Source organism: Macaca nemestrina, chromosome X, assembly GCF_043159975.1.
Source record: "Macaca nemestrina isolate mMacNem1 chromosome X, mMacNem.hap1, whole genome shotgun sequence".
Lineage (NCBI taxonomy): Eukaryota > Metazoa > Chordata > Mammalia > Primates > Cercopithecidae > Macaca > Macaca nemestrina.
In genome coordinates, this window is record NC_092145.1 from 150,791,277 (window position 1) to 150,819,008 (window position 27,732).

General features: G+C 45.0%; 1 protein-coding gene across 2 annotated transcripts in view; it reads right to left on the minus strand.

Moving 5' to 3' along the window:
* LOC105478111 (WWC family member 3) overlaps positions 1-27,732 on the minus strand; it is a 128,491-nt gene that overhangs the window by 39,622 nt on the left and 61,137 nt on the right. For both annotated transcript variants that reach the window (XM_071088662.1, XM_011735104.2), the window contains 5 exons: positions 27,040-27,116; positions 26,116-26,195; positions 14,216-14,345; positions 10,431-10,580; positions 6,456-6,529 (listed from right to left, as the gene is read on the minus strand). In XM_071088662.1, coding sequence (XP_070944763.1) covers positions 6,456-6,529; positions 10,431-10,580; positions 14,216-14,345; positions 26,116-26,195; positions 27,040-27,116 — 511 coding nt within the window. The remainder of the gene's footprint in view (positions 1-6,455; positions 6,530-10,430; positions 10,581-14,215; positions 14,346-26,115; positions 26,196-27,039; positions 27,117-27,732) is intronic.

A 27,732-nucleotide genomic window follows, 5' to 3' on the forward strand; every position in this document is an offset into this window, starting at 1 on the left:
GTCCAGAATTCGGCAGTTTTGACAATTTCCCACATCTTAAAAACAATCTCAAATATATACGTGCAAGGAAAGACCTCCAAAATGCCTGAGGCATAAACTTCTCCACCATTCAGAAGTGGCAAAGCACAGGAGGTTCTGCAGAGGATATACATGATGGTTCACTTTGTGTATCAACTTGCCTGGGCTATCACTTGCCCAGATAGCTGGTAAAACATTATCTCTGAGTGTGTCTGGGAAGGAATTTCTGGAAGAGATAAGCATGTGAATCAGTGAACTGAGCAAAGAAGGTCCACCCTCACCAATGTGGGTGGGCACCATCCAATTCATTGAGGGACCGAATAGAGCAAAACGGTGGAGGAAGGGTGAATTCTGTCTCTTCTTGAGCTGGGACATCCACCTTCTGCCCTCAGACACCAAAGCTCCTGGTTCTCAGGCCTTCAGACTCTGGGACTTACACCATGACCACCCACCCACCCACCCACTTCAAACCCCACCCCACCCCCAGTTCTCAGGCCTTCAGACTTGGACTGAATTACACCACTGGCTTTCCTGGGTCTCTGGCTTGCAGATAGTGGGACTTCCTGGCCTCCATAATTGTGTGAGCCAATTCCTATAATAAAACAATCTCTATCCCTTCTCCTCCCTACCCCCACTGTTGCTAGTTCTGTTTCTCCGCAGAACCCTAATACAGTAGGGAAGCTAAACTTTCAGGGTGAAATGATTTCAGGAATGAGAGCTGGGAGATTAATGTCCAAGGGCGAAGTAGCAGAATGAAAAGACGACACTGAATAGTGGCACTAATATAATAGAAGTTCACCTGGGCAAGAGAAAAGGGCACATGGTGTCCCTTAGGCTTGGAATGAGGGGGCTGGGAAAAACACATTATTCTTTGCTAACACTGCCACTAAGAGCAACGTGTTCTTTTTCATGCTTTGGTGGGTTGATGGGTGTACATGATGCCTTCCTGCTCATGGCACACCACTTCTCCAGGGGACAGTCACAGGGATGTCAGGGACATTGTGTCCCAGCCTGATCAAGGGGGCTGAGGAAGAGACCATGGACAGGACCTCAAAGCCACCATGCTTTGCCTGTGGTGCTCAGCACCTGGCTTCTGGAATGTTAATGTTTGTTCTACAAGAATGAGTTCTTGCCAGAGAACCACTTGCCACTGCTCTCTCCCCAGGTCTATATCGTTCTACTCATGTGCCTCACTTAGAGTCAGTTCAACAGAACACTCTGAAAATGCCATCGTAATGAAATCGCTGATCTGGTGCTGGGGAGACCTGATAACATCAACCCTTCCTAGTCTTCCGTCTGTCTACAGGAATGGGGCAGAGGGGAACCAAGGCTGTCCTGACAATGCTACAAGGTATGTAAAGTCTAGGGCCTTGCCCAGGCTGCTGAGGGTTATGTGACCTACAGCTGAGTAGTTCACACGGCAGGCATGCACTTACTGGTCAAGCCTTAGCTATAGGAACCAATGTGGAATGACTGGAGGCAGAAACAATCACGCCAAGGGGACTGGAGACGTGCACTGCCGCATCAGGGAACCACAGCCCGGAGGGAGCTGCAATCAATGACTCAGCGAACTGCAATCACAGCTGCAGACTCCACCAACAAGAACACTTCATGGATGTTTCTAAGCAGCTTCAAGGCCACTGAAAACACCAAACTCATGGTCAAAACCAAGATCTGCCTTTCAAATGACCCTCCACTTTACTGTGAGCCTCTGGAAAACCCTGTTGAGGGCCATCCTCCTCCTCTAATTTCAGGGAGAGCATCATCTCTGTCACACTTTCCCCAGGCCAGTCCAATTTAAGAAAGGGGATGTGCTGACAGCAGGAATTTAGGACTGCCAGCTTGTTATTTTGCCAAGTAAAGACTTTGGAAAAAACCAATTCACATCAACGATCATCATTAGTTCATTAAGAGAAAGATGTTTTAACAGAAAAAAATATATATAAAAATATGTATATTAAATACATACTATAAATATGTATTAAATATATATTAAACATATATATTAAATATATTATATATGTATATGTATATATGTATCTCTGAGAATTAGATAGTTCTTTGAATGGAAAACAGCAAGTCGGCTTTAGGAAAACCTGCCGCTGGCCCTCCTTTTGCCCGTGCACTGTGGACCAAAGACACCTCAGGCTGGGCTTGGGAAGCAGAGGCCTGCCCGTCAGCCAATGGCACCACTCCTTTTTCGTTCCTTCACAGCCGCTGGGCCTGTGGAGACAAGTGTCTTCTCAGGTGTACTTCCTCCTCTTGTCTCCTCCAGCCCTAGCCATCCTCTTTCGGACCTTTTACTACACCCCTCTGGCCAGTCTCATCCTCGCCAGGCCTTTGACAGGACTTCCTCAGGCTCAGTCCTGGCACCTCCTCCTTTCTCCCTGTGTTCCATCTCCCAAGGTGAGCCCAGCTGCTCGATGACTTCATCTCTATGCCATCTGGGTTCCTCCAATGGCCCTCTCCACATACCACCATCTGAATGGCTCACACATAACCTTCCCAACTCAAAGGTCCCAGCATGCCCAGCAATTCTGACCCCTCTTCAGGGCATCGTGGCCCCCATGCCATGGCCTCCCTCCCTGCTCACGCATCCTCCGTTCCAGCCTGGCTGGCCTTTGCTCTACAATTCCAGGCCAGTCCAGCTGCTGCAGACTGATACCTCATCCCCACTCCTGACTTCCACTCTTACCTGAGAAAGCCCATCCCCAATTGGTGGGCAACTGGAATCCCAGCACTCCTTCAGGGCCCACCTCCAATGCCACTTTCTCCTACCCCCAAGGAGAGGACTGATTATGGAGTTCAAAGGCTAGTAGCTCTTTTGAATGTCCATGAAGGCCCAGAACTGTGAGTCTAGCTCGGTGTGTTGATGTATCACACCTTGAACATAGTCCTTGAAAGGGAGAGACAGTTCCCTGCCTACCTTAGATCCCTAAAGGCACCCATATCTTGAAGCCCTTTCCCTTTTCAAGTCAAGGCGAGAGACCCCAAGGCTCACACCTGGATGGAGGTTTCAGGAAGGGACCCAGGAGCAGAGCAGTTGGCCTGGAGCTGACCTGGCCCCAGGACTGCCCTGGCTTGCCCAGTCCCAGGAGCAAAGGCCAAACGGCAAATGCAACCACACGGGACCCTCATTTACTCATTCAATAAATATTCACCGAGTATGTAGCTGCTGGGCTTACAGCAGTGACCTACAATCCCTGCACTCATGAGGGTTATTTACATTTTCACAGGGAGAGACAGGCAGTAAGAAAGTAAACAATGGTTAGGTAATAACATTTGCTCAGCCAATCAGGGGGACAGGGGTGAAGACAGGGTGGTGCGATTTTATTCAGGATGGTCAAGGAAACCTCTCTAACAAGGTGATCAAAAGGAGAGCAGAGGTCATGTGAAAATTTGGAGAAAAGCCACCCCATTCCAGGCAGAGAAGACAGAACAGGCCAAGGGCACTGTATGAGTTTGTTCTTTTCTGCCCCAAATTATCACAGCTTAATGGCTTAAAGCAACACCTATTATTCCCTTACAGTTCTGGAGGGCAGAAGTCGAAAATGGGTCTACAGGGCTGTGTTCCTTCTGGAGGCTCCAGGGGAAAATCTGTTTCTTTGCACCTTCCAGCTTCTAGGAGCTGCCCGTGCTCCTTGGCTCCTGGCCCCACACTATTCTAACCTCTGCTTCCAACCTCACATCTCCTTCTCTGCTGCTGACTGTCCTGTCTCTCTCTTATGGGGACCCTTATGATGACACTGGGCCCACCTGGACCATATAGGCTCATTTCCCCATCATCTCAGGATCCCTAATCTAATTATATCCACAAAGTCCCTTTTTGCCATGGAAAGCCACATCTTTACAGGCTGTGGAGATCACGATGCAGACACCTTGAGGGACCATCATTCTGCCAGCTGCACATGCTAGCTCAGGAGTTGGCTCGGTGGGACTGAGGCCCGGTGGGAGGCCCGAGGGGCTGCTCAGTGCAGGCGTGCTTGAACATCGAGGGGTCGACTGGCTGGAGCAGGGTGAGTGGGGAGCGGGCTGATGCCTGTGAGTCAGCAGGCCACCTGCTCCTGTGGGACCCTTGTTGTCCACACATTGTGGAGATTCAGGAGCAAGACAGGAAGAAACCCCAGGGCAAGGTTTCCGGACCTCGGCACTGTGGCCATGCTGGGCCAGGTAAGCCTTTGTTGCGGGGGCCATCCTGTGCACAACAGGATGTCGAGCGGCTTCCCTGGCCCCTGCCCACTAGATGCCAGCAGCACCTGCCCTAGAGTTGGGACACCTAAACATGTCTGCAAACACTGCTGGAGGTCTCCTGGAGGGTGAAGACCTTGCTCCCTGTGTGGAGCCCCACTATGCTAGTGGGAAAAGGACAGGTAGCACCTGTGCAGGCCCACCCAGGTGGAGTTTAAAAGACATCTCTGGTTTTTAAATGCTCCAACACAGCCCACAGAGGCATTTCTGAGATGCCGCTACGGTCACTGAAGGCTGGACCTTCCTCTGTAGCTGCGGTGCATTTCCTAACAAGGTTCTGGCCATCTTGAAATAATATGGTATTTTTTTCAAAAGAACTGATGAAGTATCATGCCTGCCCCTTGGATAATTTTCTTAAATACTCAACTTTTCACCCAAATGTATTATTCCAACATTTAGAAGGTTACTCACCGTATACTGGCACCATCTCTAGAAAACAAATAAATCACTTGCTATGTTTGGTAAATGTCACAGCCAAACACATAACAATCATGTTCTTAAGTGTAGCAACAATCTATTTGCTGAGTTTAATCCAGCACAGCAAATTCCAGCGCCCACACTCTGCAGTTCCACCAGCAACAGGCAAGAGCAGAGAAATATTCAGAAGAGACCATCGCTCCTCACAAACTCGGGCAGACTAAAGAGAAGGAATGCATGATAAATGAAGAATGCCACCACAGAGACAACCGGTATTGGCAAATGAACTTGGCACTGTTCTGTGGGGAAATTTAAAGCCCACCACGAGTCCATCCTAAAAAGCCAAGAGGCACTGGTTAGAAAACCTCCTAGAAAACAGAAGGTCCGTGTCCGTGTCCGTTTAAGTTGGCCCTGGAGCACTGAATCATATGATGTGCTTTTGTTACTATTTTTACATTTTTTAAAAAGCCAACAAAGTAGCTTTCCAGACATCCATGAATGGTACAGTGTGCTGAGCAGGCCTAACTGTTTAGCTTCCAGAAAGAACTCCCTTACCCCACCCTACATTCTTCTATTCTGCTCTCCCCGCCCCCCATGATAATATTTCATTTGTGACTCAAGAAACTTTTTTTAAAAAGATATGCTTGATACTTTTCTGAAGCACTTATTTGGAAATAATTTGGTTTTAAGACTCTTTCCGGCCGGGCGCAGTGGCTCAAGCCTGTAATCCCAGCACTTTGGGAGGCCGAGATGGGCGGATCACGAGGTCAGGAGATCGAGACCATCCTGGCTAACACGGTGAAACCCCGTCTCTACTAAGAAATACAAAAAATAGCCGGGCGAGGTGGCAGCGCCTGTAGTCCCAGCTACTCGGGAGGCTGAGGCCGGAGAATGGCGTGAACCCGGGAGGCGGAGCTTGCAGTGAGCTGAGATCCGGCCACTGCTCTCCAGCCTGGGCTACAGAGCGAGACTCCGTCTCAAAAAAAAAAAAAAAAAAAAAAAAAAAAAACTCTTTCCAGAAGGCACAAACGAGAGAAAGTCTCTAAAAAGAGAATACAAAAGCCAGAGAGGATAAGAATATTGAAAACAGGAGTCCTGCGCAGGTGAGAAGATGTGTGGCGCCCTGAAATACTATACCATGCGAGGGTTTGGAAGCCTCTCAGCTTTGTCCATGTCTGAGGATGAAGACTGGGAGGGAGGGAGGGAAGTGAGGAAAGAGAAACACAAGCACACAAAGTGGGTCAAGCCGCAATTTGCAGGAGGCCAACGGTTTGTGACACAGGACAACATACATGGAATGAAATCAATTAGGTACTGCTCACCTGTTGACCTAATGCTTATTGAATGTCTTATAACCAAGATACATGGCTTTGCCCATTAGCCTATGGAGTTAGAAGCCACACATATGAAAGATCAAGTGGTTTCACTTACGATACCCTCCAGAACTGATGCTCGGTCTACTGGAAGGAGGGAAGGGAAGGAGGGGTAAAGGTTCTGAACTACCAGGGATGATGAAGCCAAAAAAGTTTCTATTCTTAGGGAATCATGTCTGTATCACTGTTTGCAATACTGCAAATTTCACATTTTAAATGCACTTGAAATGTTGTCATATGTATGTATTAAGCTACATGTAAATGAAGATCCTTGACTTGATATTCTATCAAACGCTGTTCTCCGATCAGACGTGGACAATCACACGCAGGAACTCTGCCACGCCTCCTTCCACAGGAGAAAGTAAGCAGAAGGCGAGGTTGGATAAAAGCGCTTCTTACCTCTTTCTGGCTTCTTCATACTGCCAATTAAGTCTGACTCGGTCTACAAGTCTTGTTTTATCATCAAAGACGAACTTTCCGGAACAGGAGAGAGAAAAAAGAAAGGAAACGCATATTAAAAGCATATTTCCAAAATAGCAACTTCACTTAAACTTTCAACAGCAATGAGAAATACTCTTAATCTCTTTCACTTTCAATCTGTGCAAGGTCTGGAAGGAAACACCAAATAACCCTTTGCGGCCGCCCCTGGCTGGGGAGCGGGGAGGGGGAAGGGAAGACTCTTGCTTGCCTAAACTGGTAGGGTTTTTTGTTTTTTTACAGTAGCAGCACATCTATCTATTCTGTAATTCCAAACAGCAACCACAATTTAGGTTTTAAAAGAAGTAGGAAATTACTTAGAAAAAGTTGATACAAAGGCAAAAACCAGTCATCCCATTTTGTGCAGTCCATTCTCTAATTCCTCAGTAAACATAATGATGTTCTACTCGGAAGCCCCATGGTCTGAGGCAGCTGGACTCGCTGTGTGAGGTATGGGCTGGTGGACGCCTTCTGATGCCACGAGGCGTGTTAAAGAACCAAGGGCAAAAGGAAAGCAAGCAAGGTCTCAAAAAGCCACAACTCGGGGAGTACCAATATAGAGTTAGCCTCTAAATGCAGTGCTCCATGACGAGTAGATGTACTTAAATATTTTCGTACCAGTTACATTGACGGCAACAAAATCCTACACAAAACAAAAAAAAGACATGTATAGGAAGTAACTGTAGTACATTTTGGTTAATTCCTCATTCCTGCAAATATTCATACAACTCCAGTTTCAATAAATCGGCTCCATCTGTTGATCTGACCTTACTAGACCACATATTATGACCACCAAGTCTTTGTTTTTGAAGTAACTTCCCATCAACAAGTATCTGAAAATATTCAACTTGAATGATTAGCAACGAATTTATCGATACGAATTTTGATCTATGTTGATGAAAAATTTCTTTGCAAATTTATTGCCTTGAATGGCAAGATGAAAAAGTACCTTACAAGGGACTGAGCATTCTCCAACCAGAATGACAATTGTTCATGGTTTCTTTTTTTGAGACAGGGTCTCACACTATTGCCCAGACTAGAGTGCAGAGGCGCAATCACAGCTCACTGCAGCCTCAACCCCTTGGGCTCAAGCAATCCTCCTGCCTCAGCCTCCCAAGTGGCTGGGACTACAGGCATGAGCCACCACACCTGCCTAATTTTTGGTTTGTAGAGACGGGGTTTCACCATGTTGCCCAGGCTGGTCTTCAACTCATAGGCTCAAGCAATCTGGCCAACTATGGCCACCTCAGCCTCCCAAAGTGCTAAGATTACCAGCATGAGCCACCATGCCTGGCCACAATTATACATGTTTAAATGGCCTCATCCAATGCTCCTCTCCAGCTTCCTCAGTATAAATGTATTTAAGTGGCAGTGCCACAGCTCCAAAAACTGTCCACAGTGGAGATGACAACTTGCCATTTCAGTCCCCTCTTTATTAGTGACCTCACAACCAACTCTTCATCAGGATCTATAAACATCATCTCTCAAACCTCTTCTCAAAGCTGTATGCACCACTCTCTAAGCTTTGTTTCTGTACTCTTGAGAATTAAATAGACATTTTAGTGAAAAGAAAGGACAGCCAAATGGATCCAAGAGACTCCTGCTTCAGAGTTCCTATGCAGCCCTACAGCGTGTGCAACCCTGTGGCTGCAAATCTCCCGTCTCAAAAAGCACGTCTGATATACAGCAATACCCACCCCACAAAACAGACTCAACACAAGCTCAAAGTGAGGTAGGCAGACTTCTAAGATGGCCCCCAATGACCTCCACTCCTGGGATTCTCCCCATGTGAAATTCCCTCCCCTTGAGAATAAACTGGGTCTACAACTTGACTCTAACCAATAGAACACAGCAAAGGTGATGGGAAGTCATTTCTGTGAATAGGTTACAAAAGACTGTGACTTCCACCTTGCTAGTGGACTCTCTCAGCTGGCACACTTTGATGAAGCAGACTGCCGTGCTGGAGCGGCCCACGTGGCAAGGAATTGAAGCCCTCAGTCCAGCAACTTGTGAGGAACTGAATCCTGCCAACAATCGCATGAGCTTAACAGTGGCTCCTCCCCCAGGTGAGATTTTGGATGAGACCACAGCCCTGGCTGACACCTTGATTGCGGGTTCCTGAGAAACCATGGAGCAGAAGACCCAGTCCAGTCTCCTGGACCACATCAAGCATGAGATAATAAAGGAGTGTTGTTGTAAGAGGCTAGGTTTTGGGGAAATCTGTTTTGCAGCAATGGTTAGCTAATACAGTCATAGCCTTTTGATCTATTTTTGTATAATAACACGATGTGGTTTCTTAGAAACTACAGGGGTTTAGGGATGAGAAATGTTTCAAACCCAGACCTGCCTCTCCTCAGCTACAAGACCTTAGGTAACCTGGTATCTCGGTCTCCTGCACATCACACAGGATGGGAACAACTACTTAAACTGAGATAACAGCTATGAAACTGCTGACCCAGGGTCGGCCCCAGTAAACGGCAGGGGCTCATCAACAATGAACAGCGACTGCTCAAGTAGCATAGCCAGCCACCACTCCTCAACTGACATTTTTAGAAGGGTTGACCTAAATCACTGGAGAACCTTCTATCTTAACTGTTTCTCTCAAACTAAATTCTAATTCTAACCTTACAATAAGCAGCAATGAATTATTCACGAATTCAATGAGTCCTGTACTTGTTTCCTTCCCTCACTCCAAAATCTTTAGGCAAAAATGCCAAACATTTTTGAATTACAGATTCTCCTCTGTGTGTTACAGATGGTGACCATATTCTTTCATCCAAAGAAGATGCCTAGTCAAAAATGGCCAAGTGTACGTTTGGAACAATGAGGGCAAATTTGAAAATAGGACTGTTCCAGGACACCCAAGACATAAAGGGCCATGATTTCCTACATTATACTCCCCTCAAAGAGGCACTAGTTGCCAAGATTTCAAAATATTCATTAGCTAATTATTTAAAACTCAGAGTTCTCCATCAATTGTTTTTTCTCCTTTTGTTGCTTTCCTTTTATTTATTTTATTTCGGTGGGGGGGGGGTGGCACTGTGCATTCCATTGATACCTCATCTTTACTTAATAATCCTTAAAAAAAAGAAGCTCTTTAAACTGCTTTTCCATTTGGTAACAAATTAATGTCAAGCTTCACTCAATGATATTAGAATAGTAGTGTCTTTGAATATCCACTACCCTGTTTCAAATGGTGATCTTCCCAACTTTGTTTCTGTGGCTAACTCAAGGCTTCACTAATTAACAAAGGAGGCATTATGACAGTCTTCCAAGTCTCAAACAAAATGACTTTTAATTCAGTTCAATTTCCTGACATTCTTTCAGAAGAGTAAGAAACGGCAATAAAGTAATACCCAAGGTGGCACAGCTACAAAGCCTTTGGAAATCAGTGGTCTAAGGCAGGAATCAGTACCTATGGCCCCACTGGCTATTCTGTAAGTGAACGTTTGAGCAGCTCGAGGCCCCAACCTTACATGCTTGCAAGGCATCTCTGTCATGGTTGCATGTACACTGCAATGACAGGGTGGGGCGGTTCCAGCAGAACTACCTGCAAAGCCTTAAATAGTGACTATATTTACTATCTGGCCCTTCACAGAAAAACTGTGGGGACCCATGCTCTAAAAAGTCGTATGTCTGTCAAAAGAACAGTGAAACTCAACTCTCACAAGGAGTCTGTCATTTATAAGAGTCCAAATCATAAAGGCAGCAGTGATAAGCAATTCAGTTGTATCACACAGCTGGATGTGAGACACAATACTTTTTCTTCAAACTTAATGGCACAAAAGTGAAGGCATTTCTTAAGTGAACATGGAAAATTACACCAAACCAGTGATGGCAACACTGAAGCAGCCCTTCCCTCTCCCGGTGCATTTCTTCCCCTGGGCGCACATATACCTCCCCGATTATATCGGTCTGGGAGCCGGCATCGCAGAACTGCTGGGGTAGACCAGCATCGCCAGGCACGCCTGCATGGTGAGGGAAGTCCACTAGAGAGTCGGTAACGGAGCAGCTGTTCTTGAAGCTATCAGTCAGCTTGGCCAGGCTCTGGAACAGAATGAGACAAGCTCTTTGAACGGAGATGGCGATGTGTCTCTTTCCTCCAGAATTGGTCCTCTCATTTGTTTTAGGTCTGCTGCTTTATTTATTACTGAACAGTTGCCCCACCTGACCCCCACGCTCATTAGATTTCACATAAATGCCCTTCATCACAGGCACCTCTAATAAAATTCTTAGTCATTTAAATCACATTGTAACTAAGTTCCCCTGGCAGCATGTGAATAAAATAGAGGACAATTATGGTACCATTTTTACTGGTTCTTACACCTTCGTGTTTCCTAAAGAAAAAAAATAAGTATTTCTATCGAAAATGTAAATGAGTCTGACAGAGATGAATGCTGCCTTCAGATTGTTACAGAGGAAACACAGGGAAGGGGAAAACAGCTCCCAGACAATGTTTACTTTTTTTTTTTTTTTTTTCAGTTCTTTGAGTTGCTGTTTTAGCTTACGTATTTTCATAAACCTCATTTTTCAGTCATAATTGTACATGGTCAAAAGTAATCTCATATGTATGTTGGTTTGCCAAAAATTAAAGTATGCATTCTGGCACATGAAATCTCTCTGTGTGACAGTTTTAAGCAGAAATCAGAAAATCTGATTTTTGTTTTTTTTAAGAGAGGGTCTCACTCTGTCACTCATGCTGGAGGGCAGTGGCACAATCATAGCTCACTGTAGCCTCGACCTCCTGGGCGCAAGTGATCCTCCCACCGCAGCCTCCTGAGTACTTGGGACTACAGGTACGCCACCACACCCAGCTAAACTTTTGTTTGTTTCTTTGTTTGTTTTTGTAGAGACCAGGTCTCACTATGTTGCCTGGGCTTTTCTCAAAGTTCTGGGCTCAAGCAATTCTCCTGCCTCAGCCTCCCAAAGTGCTGGCATTATAAGCATGAGCCACTGCATCCAGCCAGAAATCAGATTTTTGACCATTTCTTTTAGACTTCTGAATATATTCACTTTCAGCAAATTTTACTAGACACCAGAACCAAAAATGCCCAAGTGCAGTAGAACTCACAAAACTGGCTTGAGATTGAGGTAAAGCCTTCTTGGGAGTGGTCAATATTGTTAAGTTCACATAAGAAAGGTAAAATAACTTATTTAACCTGGATAGAAGAGGACTCTGCCCGTGCCTCTTCCTGGAGCTTCTCAGAGTTTGAGAGGCTATGGAGACATCAAAGAAGGCGCTCGGGCCTGAAGCTTCTTCCAGCAATTCTATCTCTTGCCTCCATGGTGGGAACTCAAGCAAGGCAAATGAGTGGTTGGCCCTGGTGCTGCACAGGGTGGCCTCAGAGAGGCTGGGGCAGGCAGCCCTACTTGGCCTCATGGCATAAAGCCTCTGTGTCTCCACCATGGAACACCACGTGGTTCAGCCTGGGGTGTCGGTGATGGGTAACAAACATGGGGCATCTTGTTTGACGTCAGCTGAGCAGAGACCTCAGTAAATGGTAGCTGTTCTCAGTGCTACCTGTGTGCCAAAAAAAAAAAAAATCTAACAATTTACCATTTACTTATCACAACCTGGAGAGGTCATCTGAAAATACAGATTCCTGGGCCCTGCCTCCAGAGATTCTAATTCAGTGAGTCTAGGGTGGGGCCTGGTAATCTGCATCTTAATAAGCACCGTGAGGACTCTCCGAAAGTCCCTCATGGCCTTGACCTTAGAAAGCACTGCCCAGGCAGGGTAGTTTTTTGTGCATCTGTCTCATTTTGCCTATGAGTTTCAGCTTTGCTTGTTCTGTCCTGTGGGTCTTATACTCTACAGAATCTAGACACATGCCAGCAGGCAGTAGGTGCTCACTTAGGGTAGCAGATGAAACATAAAAACTGTAACTGACAGCACTGAATGCATTCCAGCACTTTACGTCATGAGGTCAAGCAGTGCTCCCTGCCTTGGCCTCTCTGAGGCCACCATGTGCAGCACTAGGGCCAGCCACTCAGATGTCTTGCTTGAGTTCCCCACCACGGAGGCAGATTTTTGTATTTGCAAAAATTCGACTTTTTCTAAAAATAACAGAAACTACAAGAGCTCAAGGGGAAAACAACATAAAGCAATATAAAGCTACAATGATCCCAGCTACATATAATACAAACACACCCACAGAGTAAAATACTACGCAACCATCTCAAGGAAAGAAGCAGCTCTTTGTGTACAGATATGGGGAAAGGTAGGGGATATTGCTGTTAAGTGAGGAAGCTAGTGTGGAACAGTATCATAGTCCTGGCTTTGCATGAGGGCGGCTAAACACGTATTCTCATTTTTGTGTGCCCGCATGAATGTTGGAAGGGTAGGCAAGAAGCTAATAAAGGCAGGTAGGGGCAGTAGGAGGATGGGGCAATAGCGAGACTTTTTATCATAGACCTTTGGAATTATCTTAATTATTGAACAATATAAATGCATCACCCATTGCTGTGGGTTGAATTATGTTCCCCCAGGAGATATGTTCAAGTCCTAACCCCGGGAACCTGTGAGTGTGACCTTATTTGGAAATAGTCTTTACAGATGTAATCTAGTTAAGATGAGGTCATACTGGTTAGGGTGGGCCACTATCCAATGGCTGGTGTCCTTACAGGAACAGGAAATTCAGACATAGAGACAGTCATGTGACCATGAAGGCAGAGATCAGAGTAACGTGTCTACAATCCAAGGAAGCTGGAAGAGGCAAGGAAGGATCCTCCCCTAGAGGCTTCAGAAGTATGACCCTGTCCACAGGATTTCAAATCCCTGACCTTGATTTCAGACTTCCGGCCTCCAAAACTGAGAGACTAAATTTCTGTTGTTCTAAAGCCACGCAGTTTGTGCTACCTTGTTACGGCAACCCCAGAAAACTAAAACAGTCAGCCTCCATATCCGCAGGTTCCACATCTCCAGATTTAACCCACCGCTGATAGAAAATATTCGGAGGGAAAAAAAACTACAACAACAAAAAAAAAACACAAAGAAAAAACCAATACAGTGTAACATCAATTTACATAGCATTTACAATGCAGGAGGTATTATAACTAATCTAGAGATGATTTACAGTATATGGGAGGGGCCAAGCGCAGTGGCTTATGCCTGTAATCCCAGCACTTTGGGAGGCCGACACGGGAGGATCGCTCAAGGCCAGGAGTTTGAGACCAGCCTGGCCAACATGGTGAGACCCTGTCTCTACTAAAAATATAAAAATTAGCCGGGCAAGATGGTGCACACCTGTGGTCCCAGCTACTCTAGAGGCTGAGGTGAGAGGATGGCTTGAGCCTGGGAGGTCAAGGCTACAGTGAGCCATTTTTGTGCCATCGTACTCAAGCCTAGGAACAGAGAACCTGTCTCCAAAAAAAAAAAAGAAAAGTATACAGGAGGATTGTGCAGATATGCAAATACTACACCATTTCATATAAGGGACTAGAGCATTCAAAGATTTTGTTATCCTGAGGGATGGGGGTGTGTCTTGGAACCAATCCCCCAAGGATACAAAGGGATGACTCTATACATACTTAAATACAGTGGGGGGTGCGTATGTGTGTATGCATGTGTGTGTGTATTATATATACATATATGTTATATATACAATAACTATATAACATGTAATACCTAAGTATATTAAAAACATCTTAAAATAAAACACATGAGCAGGCAGGCAGCTTACATGCATCAGGTCCCGTCTCTCCTTCTCGCCTGTGCAAATAGCCTTCTTGATGGTGCGGAGCTCACTCATGATAGCTTGCGCCTCATCTAGTTTGTAGCTGGTGTGAGTACTTGACATCTTCCGATCAATCCTGGTTAAAACAAAAAAATCAATGTTATTTCACATGAGATCCTAGCATTCCATTAAACATACAACTATGAAAACCCGAAAGCTTCACAGAAAGGTGGAAACAGTTAAAAGTAATGTTTTGGCAAAGAAAAAGAAAGACCCCAAGGAAGCATCCCTCCTTCTGGTCGATGCAACACCCTTTGCTGAGGAGCACCCTGGGCAGGTGAAGACTTCCAAGTTGGGATGCCCACATCCTCCGCTAATGATCACGCAACAAGATTGCTTGCTTGAGTAATTTCCCAAGACTGTAAACTCCTCTCTCTGAGAAGAGGACATGTTTTGTTTATCCCCAGGTTAGTGGTCAAAATCTTTGTTAAATAAACATATGAATGAGATCTGTGTACAGGGAGAACATATGGGACACAGCAAGAATTAGTGAGCTTTCGATAATGGTGCTTTGTACAAAAGCTGGAAACTCTTCTGTCTCCTATAACTCTGATTTCATTCTGGTTCTAATTTATTACTCACTCTTTCTCCTACCAAGTCCTCAATTCTTTCCTTCAATCCAAACACCCATCCAGGGAAAATGGCAACGTCCCTCCCTCCTCCTTCCTCCCCTTCCTCCCACCATTCCTCCAAGCTTCCATCCTCCCAGCCAGCTCCTGTGCACACCAGGCCTGGGTCTGGGGTTGGACGCAGAGCACAGAACAAAACAAGACTTGGTTCTGCCTTCAAAGGGAGGTGGCCTCTGAAGCATGTCCTTTGTCACGTCCCCTACACCTGAGGCTCCAGCCTGGAAAGCCCTAAGGCTAAGGAACTTGAGAAACCTTGGTCCAGAGTGGAATGAATTCCTTCTCTGGAAAGCAACTAGCTTCTTTCAGGTTCCAAGTCTCCCAGTTCGTAGGTTCTGGTTCTAACATTTCCCTCCATGTTATCCTAAAAACCTGGATCATTAACTGCCAGCCCCAACTCCCTTGCTTACCACTCACAGAAACCTCTGGCATGCTGGTGGGTGCGAGTGGCACCCAGCTCTGCCACTCACTGGCTGTGGGACCTGGGTGAGTCACTTTCCCTCTTTCCACCTGCTTCCTCCTGTCTCAAATTGGGACACTAAAAATACTTCTCCCATGGGATGGGCATGAAATTTAATGAAAAAATGCAAGGAAAGGGCTTGCTTGGCAGGAGGCCTGGCATATGGTGTTTGCGGTGATTGTTATTATCAGGATAACACAGAATCTCCTTACTCATGGGAGAAAAAGTAAGTAACTTGCCAACTCTGGTATTTTATTATCATTAACAAATTCCTTGCCAAATATGTCACAACTCAAGCAAAACTCGGCACCGGAGTCAACCTGAGCTATCAGCATCCATGGCCTAGGAGGAGGGCAAACAACACAAGCAGGAAACCATTGCCTCCCTTTGAATAGGGCTCTGGGGCTCAGCAGCATTGCTGCGATTGCCACCAGCTACAAATAAAATATTTATAAACACTAGTCCTGAGTCCTGCCCCGAGGAGAGCAGATAGAGGCACACCGTGCATGATGAATAGTGACACTCCTAAATGCTAACGTGGCCTGACCCTGCAGGCACTTCCATAATGGCTATTACAGACTTGTAGGTTTTTCAAATACACATTGCCTTGTCTGTTCCTACCAAGCACAAGTCTTTATTTATACATCTTTATTAAAAGGTACATATATCTTTAACTATAGAGTGCTCCATGCCAAAAGTTAAAGTAAGTGAGCATGAACTAAAGTTTGAGCTGTAGGCATATTTTTCTTTTTATTCTGCTCTCATTAAATCCCTTCTTTCACAAAATAGTTCATTCAAATGATTGAGGTGGTGGAACAGTCTATCTCACCTGAGAGTCCCCGTGATTTTTGGCAATAAAATAGAAAAAGTTCCTAGCACAGTACCAGCATGCCACTTGGTGGCTACTGAAATGTGGGAGCCAATAGCAAGAATGGTGACACTAGGCACATAAACCCATTGTATATTTTCAAAACTCTTTTGTTTGTCCCTCAAAACCAACCCCACTTCCACCAAAACAGTTGGCCTTCTCACTCACTGCTGGTAACTCACTGGGGATATTCACGGAAGGGCTACCTTGTACTTTCTTAGCTGTGACAGCTTCACAACAAAAAAATCAATGTAGTTCACTGAAATTTGTACAGGGGGCGCTGTGTGGCTGAATGGTATGAAGGGTAGGACTAGAACCGGAAGTCTGGAGATAGAATGTGGCCCCAAAACGCAGTTGGTCATCAGAACAAATATAGACTCCGGAAGTCCCTGCTGAAGGTGAACCCCTACAGGTGGAACTAGGAGATTCAATGATCCATCAACCAGGTCCTAGAACCACCAGGTTGGAGGAGCCTCTTATCACTCTCTACTTCAGGAGCTCAGGCTGGGGGTAAGGTCCCTTGGAGAGAGCCATTGTCTTTGAGGGATCTCAGAAACACCAAGACACATGATGTAGGAAACGTAAAACAGAAGCAAAGCCCATGTGTTTTTCTATTTCAGATGCTGTGTGGGGAACCAGGAGTCTTGAATGCAAGACAGAAATAAAAGGCCATACATCTCAAAGCACTGAGTCTTATTTTAAAGTAGTTCACCTATTAGGTGACAGGGTCTTGCTGCATGCTTGTCACCTCACTTAACACCCCCCCCCCATGAGATAAGCATAACCTCCTCGGATTTGATGATGATGAAGTTGAAGCTCAGAGCAATTAACTAAATGGCCCAGATGACAAGCGAATATCTGGCAGAGCCAGATTCAAACCCACAGGCTGACTCCAAAGCCTGCCCAGGATCACGAGGTGTGGTGCTGCTCCTTCCTACTGAGCATGACATCTACTGCTCTCAGAGTGGGCAAGGCAGGTCCAGATTTAAAAAAAAACAAAACAAAAAAAACAAAAAAAAACAAGGGCAAGCTATGTTTCAGAGAACTCCACCCACCTCCATTTATTCAACTGTGATCCATTTTCATTCAACAAAAACTTCAAAGTTTGGACAGTAAACGTCTTCTTTCACTTCTGCAAAATTCATTTATTTGAGAGCACACTCTCTCTAAAACTTCCCTATAAAACTTTGGTCCAATGTAGATGATGTGCTCAATGATTTGGTATTTTTAAAAAATATCTATGTATTCCAGTTCATTTAAAAAATCATTAAGATCTGTGACTGCCAAAGAACTGCCTTATTCTGGTCTTAATTTTAATTAAGAGTGCAAGACAGTGCCTTTACCATACATCACAAATAAAATTATAGAAAAGCGGTAACTGCTCAAGGAGAATAAACAAAGACATAAGTTATTATGCAATATGAAATCAAAATTCAGTGCACAGACTCACAGTCTTCACTTTTGCACCCTCTACAGTTTGCATTCAGCTTCAGGGATGTTAAGTGATTTGCTGAGGGTCACACAGCCAGTAACAGGCAGAGTGAAGTTCAAGGCCAAGGCCCCCCACACCAGGACTTGTCTGCTCCATCACCAGGTTCGCAATATATTAAAAGTCAAGGCCTCTAAATGCCCATTGTGTCAAACCTGAAGGCCACCCATATAATCAGTCAAATGTCATCCCAAAGTAAACTGGTGCACTTTATGGTGTGCTCTTGAAAGAAATGGGTTGGAGAGAAAAGAAGAAGATACAGCTTCAGAGGAGGAACCCAGTACAATAGAAAAGGCATTTTAGAGATATTAATTGTCAACCTCTACCTCCTGCCACCCTAAAATTTCCATATTGGTTGTTCAATTTAAGATGTCAAAGAGAATTGCACTAGCAAAAATAAGAGTAAAACCACATAACTTCTTAACCCCACATCTTGAAGGAAAGAGCTGCCAGCCCTCTAAAGATATTCTGTGTTAATACCACAGATTACAACCCAAAAGAATGGAAAGGTTTGTTACAACTTCTACATTTTCTATCAGCAGCTCTGGCAGAGGGCCTTGGGTGAACCTCAGAAAGCTTCCGGCAGCTTTCTATCAACAGTGAGACCTGTGTGGGACACCAGACCTGTCCCACAACCAGGAACAATGCTCTTTTTGTTTCCAGCCCATTTCTGTACATTCTGCTGTTATCTGAGTATTGCCGGGGTTTTCGCACGGGCTGTACCGTAGGTGCTACACTAATGGGAGATCGTTACTTTAAGCCTGTTCTAAGTGAACAATCCCTCCCTTTCTTGAGACTACTAAATCCCTTCAGACAGAAAATGCTAATTCTAATATGTAGTAATGCTTCATTCTGGTATTGCATGCTTAGGAGGATGTAGTGGCTCGTATTTAAGGAGACAAATGGGTTTCACCCCATTTGGGAAGTTAATCAAGAAATCAAAAGTCTTGAAGCAGAGGCTCGCCTAGTGGCTAAGAATGTACCTCATGGAAACTAGTTAGTGGAACATTTGGTGAGCATCCCTTTCTGTGATTTGAAGAGCGGTGATAATAGGACTTCTTAAAACCCAGGCCAGAAGAATATCACACAAAATGCAGAAGAGAATGCCGTGCTAGAGGACAGTTAGCAAGAAGGTGACTGGGCAACATCTGGAGGCCTCCCTGAGTTCCTCTAGCCCGGGGACAAAAGTTTCAGCCAAGGAAAGATGTGCCCTCACTCAGTGTCCCAGTGTCCGAGAAAGAAGGGGACACTGTGATGGCTACTAGCCGGCGGGAACAGCAACTTCAGCCACTCCCCCCAACACCTGGGCAATCTGCATTCACTCCCAAGCCCCACCCTGTGCTGAGAACTGGCTAGGTCCTCAGGATGAAGCAGCAAACAAAGCCAAGTCCTTGTCTTCGTGCAGCACGATTCCAGCCAAGGAGACAGACAATGAAAAGTACATCCTTAGGTCAGGCAGTCACGAATGTTTAAAAAAAAAAAAAAAAGAAGCAGAATTTGGGGACAGAGTGTGACAGAGTACATTTTTAGATGGATGGTTAAGCCAGGATCTCTCCAGAAGTCACTAAGCAAAGGCCCATAGAAGGGAGGGCGCAGGCATGTGAGCATCTGGGGGAAAGAGCATTCCAGGCAGAGGGAGCTCCAAGTACCCATGGCACAGGACATCCCTTTCAAAGGTGAAACTAGAGGTAAATGAGGCAGGGCCGACGGCCAGCCTATGTAGGTAGAGTCTGGCTTGTGTTGTAGGTGAGAGAGGGCCACAGGAGGACCACGAGGAGAGCACTAGTTGTGGAAGAACCCCGTGGCTACTGTGCGAGGATGGAGACTCACATTAGTGCTTGGCCCAGAGCCGTGGTGGTGGAAGCTGTGAGAAGGATCAGAGGCCAGGTGTAGAAACAGCACACCATGGACAAGGTGGCCAGGCAGAGTTCCCCAAAAGCATCTTCTGCCATCAAGCCAGTGCTCAGGGACATTATAGGTATCATGGCAGGAAAAGGCTCCAATAACACGAGCAGGAAACTCAGGGAAAGGCAATGTTAAATGAGCTTCCCACCTGCAGGACCACTCAGAAGCTAACATAAGGGGCCAGGTGCAGTGGCTCACGCCTGCAATCCCAGCACTGTGGGAGGCCAAGGCGGGCAGATGGCTTGAGCCCAGAAGTGCAAGACCAGTCTGGGCAACATGGAGAAACCCTGTCTCTACTTTAAAAAATACAAAAATTAGCTGGGCGTGGTGGTGTGCACCTGTAGTCCTAGCTACTCAGGAGACTGAGGCATGAGAATCACCTGAACCCGGGAGGCAGAGGTTGCAGTGAGCCAAGATCGTGCCACTGCACTCCAGCCTGGGCCACAGAGTGAGACTATGCCTCAAAAAAAAAAAAAAAAAAAAAATCTAACACAAGGTGCTTTCTAGAGCTCCAGGCAGGAGCTGGAGAGGGGAATTTGCCCACATCTATTGGTGCACTTGGTCCGTTCACGCACATCACCCAGTTGGGAAACATGGCACGTTCTGGTCCTGAGTCTTCCCTTTGCCCCTGGACACTAGTAGTAAGTTACAGTAAGGTAATTTTTCCAAAACGTTTCAGAAACTTTAGGGCAACAGAGTCCAGGAGATCTTTCACTGGAAAAGCTCAATTTTTCTGTAAACTTTAATTACTCATTGTAAGTGGTGCTCCTATTTTCTGAAGACTTTTATAAAAGGCCTCAAGAGAAATGCAAATTGAAACTACACTGAGATACTATCTCTCACCTATGAGACTGGCAAAAATGCAAATGCTTATCAACACATCCTGTTGGCAAAGCCACAGGAAACGAGAACACTCATATGTTAGTGGTAGGAAGGCAAAACGGTGCAACCCCCGCAGCAAAGGAATTTGGCCATATCTAATACAAGCTGAGTATCCCTAATCCAAAAATCCGAAATCCAAAGTGCTTCAAAATCTGAAACTTTTTAAGCGTTGACATGACACTCAAAGAAAATGACCACTAAAGCATTTCAGGTTTCAAATTTTTGGATTAGGGATATTGAACCAGTAAGTATGATGCAAATATTCAAAAAAAAAAAAACCTGAAATCCAAAACACTTCTGGTCCTGAGCATTTCAGATAACAAATATTCAACCTATAATACGACAAATACATTCACCCTTTAACTTACCAAGCCTGCTTTCAGGAACTTATCCTGAAAGATACACATCCACAACTTAGGTAAAAAGCTGACGAGAAATGTTATTAATATAAATCAAAGCACTGGGCTAACAAGGCCAGAACCTACCGATCATCGTTACACCACAAAAAGAAACAAGCAGAGAGTGGTACCTCCTGATGGAAGTAACACCACCACCTAAAAACATTCTTACTAAAAAGAAGAAATCGAACTTGAATCAGATCAAGCCTCTCGAACTATTATACCCATTTGCATAAATAACAAGGGACAGAGGAACATGTTCAATGACATCATGTGAATTTCAGCAGCAAAACCCAACATTAGGGAAATTCTATAGGACAACCAAATTACTTTCTCCAACAAACAAGCTGTCAGGGGGAAAAAAAAGGAGGGAGAGTAGAAAAGACATAAGAGATATCAATCAAAGGCACTCTGTGGCCCAAACTGGACCCAAACACCTGAAGAAATGCAAGAGCTCACTGGACACAAGATGCCTAGTAAGTGGGGTACAGGGATTAGAATTATTTTCAAAAGAAGTCCGTAACTTTTGGAGACACATTTATGGATTAAATGGGATTCTGGCATTTGCTTCAATAAGGCTGTGAGAGCTTAGCAGATGCGGCGGGGTCACCACCGAACCAAGACTGGCAATTGTGCAGGTTAAATGGGGTGAGAGGTACAGGAGGGTTTTATTATACTATTCTCTCTACTTTTATGTTTGATATTTTCCATCATTAAAAGCTTACATGTATACACTTCACGTAGATACATATATAACACACACCCATGTACATATTCTATCATTAACCCAGCAAACATATCTGTGGCCAATTCCTCTCTACAACAATCAACAACATATATAGATTTAAAGTAAAATACAAAAGGTTCTTTTTTCCTTACTTGGACCCAAGTGTAATGATGAATTTCCTTGCTAGCCAGGAAATTCACCAAGATAAACAAGGCAAGCTTAAAATGTTATAAGCAGCCAAACTCCTGGTGAGGTGCTCTGGAAAAGAATACACTGGATATTCTGGGAAGCGAGAACAGCAGGAAATTTTCTGGAGGAAAATCTTGGGCCACTGCCTTAAAGCAACGTTGGTGATAAAATCAGAGATGCTTCATGTTTAGGTATAACAGCTCACGTGCTATCTGTATGTATAGTCAGGATTTCCCAGGAGAGATGGGGTAATCACATTTTCAATGCTTGAAAAGGCCTTCTAAAATTTCTCAATTTAAAAAATATACATTTGCATGATTCGATCCAAACATAAAAGCCCAATGTCCAATACCAGAAAAAATACTGAGGCTGTTTTCATCTCATAAGCTGTGGAACTCAGAGAAAGGTTACCAGATTATCTTCCACTTACAAAAATATTTTAAGAGTGGCATGGGTGCCTGTGTTTTCTCTTCTTCCTGTGAGGCTCTGTCTGTCCCAGAATAAAGTAAACATGCACAGTGACAACGCAGCGTCAGACAGAGCCAAGGCAACATGCCCATTAAACAATGGCTCTGGGCAGCTCCCTCCTGAAAGCCGACTTGCCCCTGGTCAGGCATGAGGTGGGGTGAGCCCCTCAGGACCAAGGCCAGGTCCAGAGCCTTCCCCAGGCCACTCCTTGGCCTCCAGGGGGAGGGCGGGTATTCTCATGAGCTCTGGCAAGCAGAAGGAGCCTCCCTCCCCCTTGGCTCAGGCAGGCAGGAGGAGCCTCCCCTTGGCAAGTGGCAAGTTTACAATTGCTGTTCCCAAGCGCGGGATCTTGATAATGAAAGCAGAAAGAAAATCCAAACAGCACTGGCCCGCCTCTCTTCCAGGAGCACAACTTGCGCTCCATTGTGGCCGCAGGTGTAAAGTTAAAATTCTTGCTATTCTGGTTCCTGCTTCTCTGTCTAATGCCCCTAGGGAAACAGAGGCTGCCTTTTCCTATTCTTGAAACCACTGCAACTACAAGAGATGAATTCACATCCTAGCCATGCTAAGGAGAAGGGGGTTTTCTCAGTCAGCAGTACGTTTTATTTTCTAAATCAGTCCGTCTACAGCTGACACTGCTATATGGCCTTCGTCTTCAAATAAGGAAATGGAGTTCACCAGAACGATGGAGCCACGGCAAAGCAACAGGCACTGAGCCCAACAACCCACTCCAGAAACCACGGCCATGAGGGAAGTGCCAGACGTGGCTCCCCGCTGATGCTCAGGAATCCTGAGCAAACTCAGACTCTTCCTGAACCCCAGTCACCTTCCTCACAGCTGCAAATGAGAATGACATTGACTGCAACCTCCAGCACGCACAATGACTAACATTAAAACTACATACTGGGCAGGGCACGGTGGCTCATACCTGTAATCCCAGCACTTTGGAGGCCAAGGCAGGTGGATCACCTGAGGTCAGGTGTTCGAGACCAGCCTGACCAAAATGGTGAAACCCAGTCTCTACTAAAAATCAAACATTAGCTGGGCATGGTAGCATGTGCCTGTAATCCCAGCTACTTGGGAGGCTGAGACAGGAGAATTGCTTGAACCCAGGAGACGGAGGTTGCAGCGAGCCAAGATCGCATCACTGCACTCCAGCCTGGGTGACAGAGAAAGACTCCCCATCTCAAAAAACAAACAAACAAACAAAAAACAACCTATTGCCCACAGACACTGTATCACAATGAGAGACAGCTACAGTGTGGCCTAATGAAGGTAGGAAATTCACCTCAAATCCAACTAGGTAGTCCTAATAACTTTTGGTGACCTGTCACAAATCAAATGATTTGTTGCTGCTTATTCCTTATCCACTCCCTTAGCCAAAGTGACACAGGATGACACTGCCACAGCACACACAGTTGCATCTGAGGAGGTGTTGGAGTATCTGGAGGCTGGCTGGAGTGGGGGGCTAAAAGGACAGAACACACATCAGTGCATTTGGAAAGCACTCTGGCTTACGCACTGCATGAATGACAAAACCAGCAGCTGGTTGGCTGGAAAAGAAACTTGATTTGCTTAAGATAAAACTAAAGAAGAGGCCGGGCACGGTGGCTCATGCCTGTAATCCCAGCACTCTGGGAGGCCGAGGTGGGCAGATCGCCTGAGGTCAGGAGTTGGAAACCAGCCTGGCCAATGTGGCAAAACCCCATCTCTACTAAAATACAAAAATTAGCCAGGTGTGGTGGCAGGCACCTATAATCCCAGCTACTGGGGAGACTGAGGCACGAGAATCACTTGAACCTGGGAGGGGGAGGTTGCTGTCAGCCAAGATCGCACCACTGCACTCCAGCCTGGGACAGAGCAAGGCTCTGTCAAAAAAAAAAAAAAAAAAAAAAAAAACTAAAGAAGAAGCTTTACTAATACTAACTAGGGCTAATAAAAGGAAGCTCTGAGTGTAGATCCAAAATGCACACAAACACATAGCTGGGTAATGGTAGTAATTACATCTATACCTCACATTCCTTTATTACTTCCCCATGAAGAGCAGTGCTGCAGTCACGTGTACCACTTCATGCGTCTGCACGCAGGATGAAAGAGGCAACATGCTGCCCACCTGTGTCAGTAACAGTAACCACACAGAGTCGGGCTAATTGTTTCTGGCTGGCCATGTACCAGGTGCTGGTGCTGTCCTCAGTATAACTGAGCACAATGATTGCTGTTATGGACTGTGTGTTTGTGTGTCCTCCAAATTCTTATGTTACAGCCTTACCCTCTAATGTGATGGCATTTGAAGGTGGGGCCTTTGGGAGGTGATTTGGGGTAGATGAGGTCACAGGGTGGAACCCCATGATGGGATTAAGCAAAGGAAGAGAGAATAGAGCTTTTGCTCTCTTAGCCATAAAGGACATTGAGACAAGATGGTCATCTGCAAATCAGGAATCAGGCCCTCACCAGGAACCAAATATTGGACCTCCAGCCTCCAGAAACAATACCTGCTGTTTAAGAAACAAATATCTGCTGTTCAAGCCACCCAGTCTATGGTATTTGTCATAGCAGCCTGAGCTGCCTAAAACAATCACCATTTGCAGATGAGAAAAGTAGGTGCAGAAGGCGTGAGGCACATGTGCAAGTTCAGCAAGGAAAGCCAGTGAATGGACAGAATGGCTCGGCAAACCTTCAGACCCACACCAGCGCCATTTCTCAAACACCACCTTTAGTTCATGAAATCTGCAGACTTGATACAGCTCACTAATTGTAAACAATTCATCCCCAATCTCTTAGTAGGGATAAAGTTCTAATTGTAAAAATGAGAACAGGAGGAAGACCTACAGACCAGAATGTCCAAAGGAGCTTTCTGCGATGATGGAAATCTATCGCCTATGGTGTTCAATACAGTAGCCACCAGCATGGTGGTTCTCAGCTGGGATTAAATGTGTTCTTTAGGGAACACTCAGCAATGTCTAGAAACATTTTTGGTTGTCACAATGCAGGTGGAAGATGCTACTGGCATCTAGTGGGTAAAGAGTAAAGACAACATTCTTTTTTTTTTTTTTTCTTAGAGTCTCGCTCTCTCGAGCAAGCTGGAGTGCAACGGCACAATCTCGGCTCACTGCAAGCTCGGTCTTCCAGGTTCAAGAGATTCTCCCTGCCTCAGCCTCCTGAGTAGCTGGGATTACAGGTGCCTGCCAAGTCATTCTTGTGCCTCAGCCTCCCGAGTAGCTGGGATTACAGGCATGCACCACCATGCCTGGCTAACGTTTGTATTTTTAGTAGAGATGGGGTTTCACCATGTTGGCCAGGCTGGTCTCGAACTCCTGACCTCAGGTGATTCACCCGCCTCGGCCTCCCAAAGTGTTGGGATTACAGGCATGAGCCACCAGGCCTGGCCAAGACAACATTCTACAGTGCATAGGATAGTCCCCCCAAGACAAGAATGATCCAGCCCCAAATCCCACTAGTGCTAAATGGTGGAGAAAACCTGCATTAGCCACATGTCACTACTGAGTACTTCTGATGTGGCTACTGAGACTGGGAAACTAAACTTTTAATTTTCTTTTACTTTAAATGTCAATTTTAGAACAAAAAATTTAAAAGAATAAAACTAAGAAAAAGTCTAATTTAAATGTAACTAGCCATGAGTGTCTTGCACAGCTATAGCAAACGTGCATAAACATAAAAGTAAAGGTCTTGTTTCCCGAGTATTTCCATTTAAAGCAACGAAATATCTTCAAGGAAAAGAGAGATTCTGAAGTTAGCATTGGAAAATCATGAGCATAAATAAAGGCATGAAAGTGAAGGTCATGAAGCTTTGGAACAAGTGTCCAGGCAACTCACTCTTGCAGGGTCTCCACCCCCTTTTCTTTGTACTGCAGTTCCTGCTTCATCTGGGTCAGCTCTCGTTTTAATCTGGAAAGCTAAAGACAAATCACATTTTTTTTCCAAAAACCAGCTGTGAAGAATGATTTCTACAGTTGTTATTAACACTGTCATCTGAGTTTCTACTCAGCTTGCAGTTCAGAAGATCATCTCTTCTCACTATAAACTTCCATTCACATGCATAAGAAGCAGCCTTTCTAGAAGACCTGCTGTGCTTAGATACAAAAATCCCAGATTAGACAGACTCTTACCCAAGTGGGGCACCAGTAACATTTTCAAGGTTTCCACATTACAACTGGCAACTTTTGTAACACATTCTTCATCTTTCCTTCTACCCACTCCTCTCAGACCCCCGCAAATGAAACTTTGTGTCCAGAAGCCTGCTCTCTGACTACCTGAAACTCAATGGCTCCTGGAGTGCTTCTTTAAACAGATTCTGGGACCCGCTCCAGGTCCACGTCAAAACTCAGGGGCTAGGCCTGGAAGCTGGCACTTTGAACAAGCTCCCAGGTATTTTTCTTAGCTGTGCTAAAATTTGAGAACCACTGCACTAAAAGATACACCCTGATTCAGGGAATGACACACCAAGAGGGGAGCAGGCTTCATTGCCAAGATGTTTCTCGTGCTTTGTCCCAAATGCAACAAAAGTGTTCCCCTTCCCAGACAACCAAGACAAGGGTCTGAAGAGATGAAACACGGTGGTAGCACATAGATAATTCAGGGGTTACCGGGGAAGGAGCATCAGAACCCTCAGAACCCTTCCAGTCTAACACTGCTAGCGATCCCTCCAGGAGGAGTCAACCAGAGGGGAACACCAGCAGCCTAGGCTGCAAGGCCTCAGGCTTCCATCCACCCGGTTGTAAAAGCATCGGTTTTACTCACCCTATCCCGACGACTTGCTATTTCTGCTTTAATTTGGTGTGGGTCATACTTTGTATTTGTTGAATATCCAGAGAATGCTAAAGAGAAAGAAAATATTTTATTTTATAATGGATCCTTCAAAATACATACACATAAGGAACTTCTGATTCACTGCATTAAATAACTCTAAATCTCTGACTTATAAGAGGTCACTGGCTCCTAAAGAACTGACATTTAACATCTTCAAATCTTCCTGATGTTTGATATTTGAATCAGGACTTTCTATAGGATCCCATATAATAAAATACATGGCTGTAGGTCAATCAAAACTCTGCTTAGTTCTACTATAAAACTACTACAGTTAAACACCATAGAGACACAGCGGGCGGGGGAGGGAAGAGGTATGATTATGACGTAGGAAACTGTATTTAATACTTGAATAGTACTTGCAGTATGAACCTACTTTTACTTTCTTTTAAAATACATATACAGACGTCACTGGAAAGATAGAACCAAAAAGTTAACTGCAGTTATTCTCAGTGGCTGCATTAAAAATGGTTTTATTTTTATTTTCTTCACACCTATATTCTCCAGATGAACAATTTTTGACACAAGAAAGGAAAAAAAACATTAGAAATTTGTAAAATAAAAAAGATTTCTAGTAATACGTCAGTATCTGGCAGTCTTGAGAAAAAGATGGAAAGATGGGCCCCC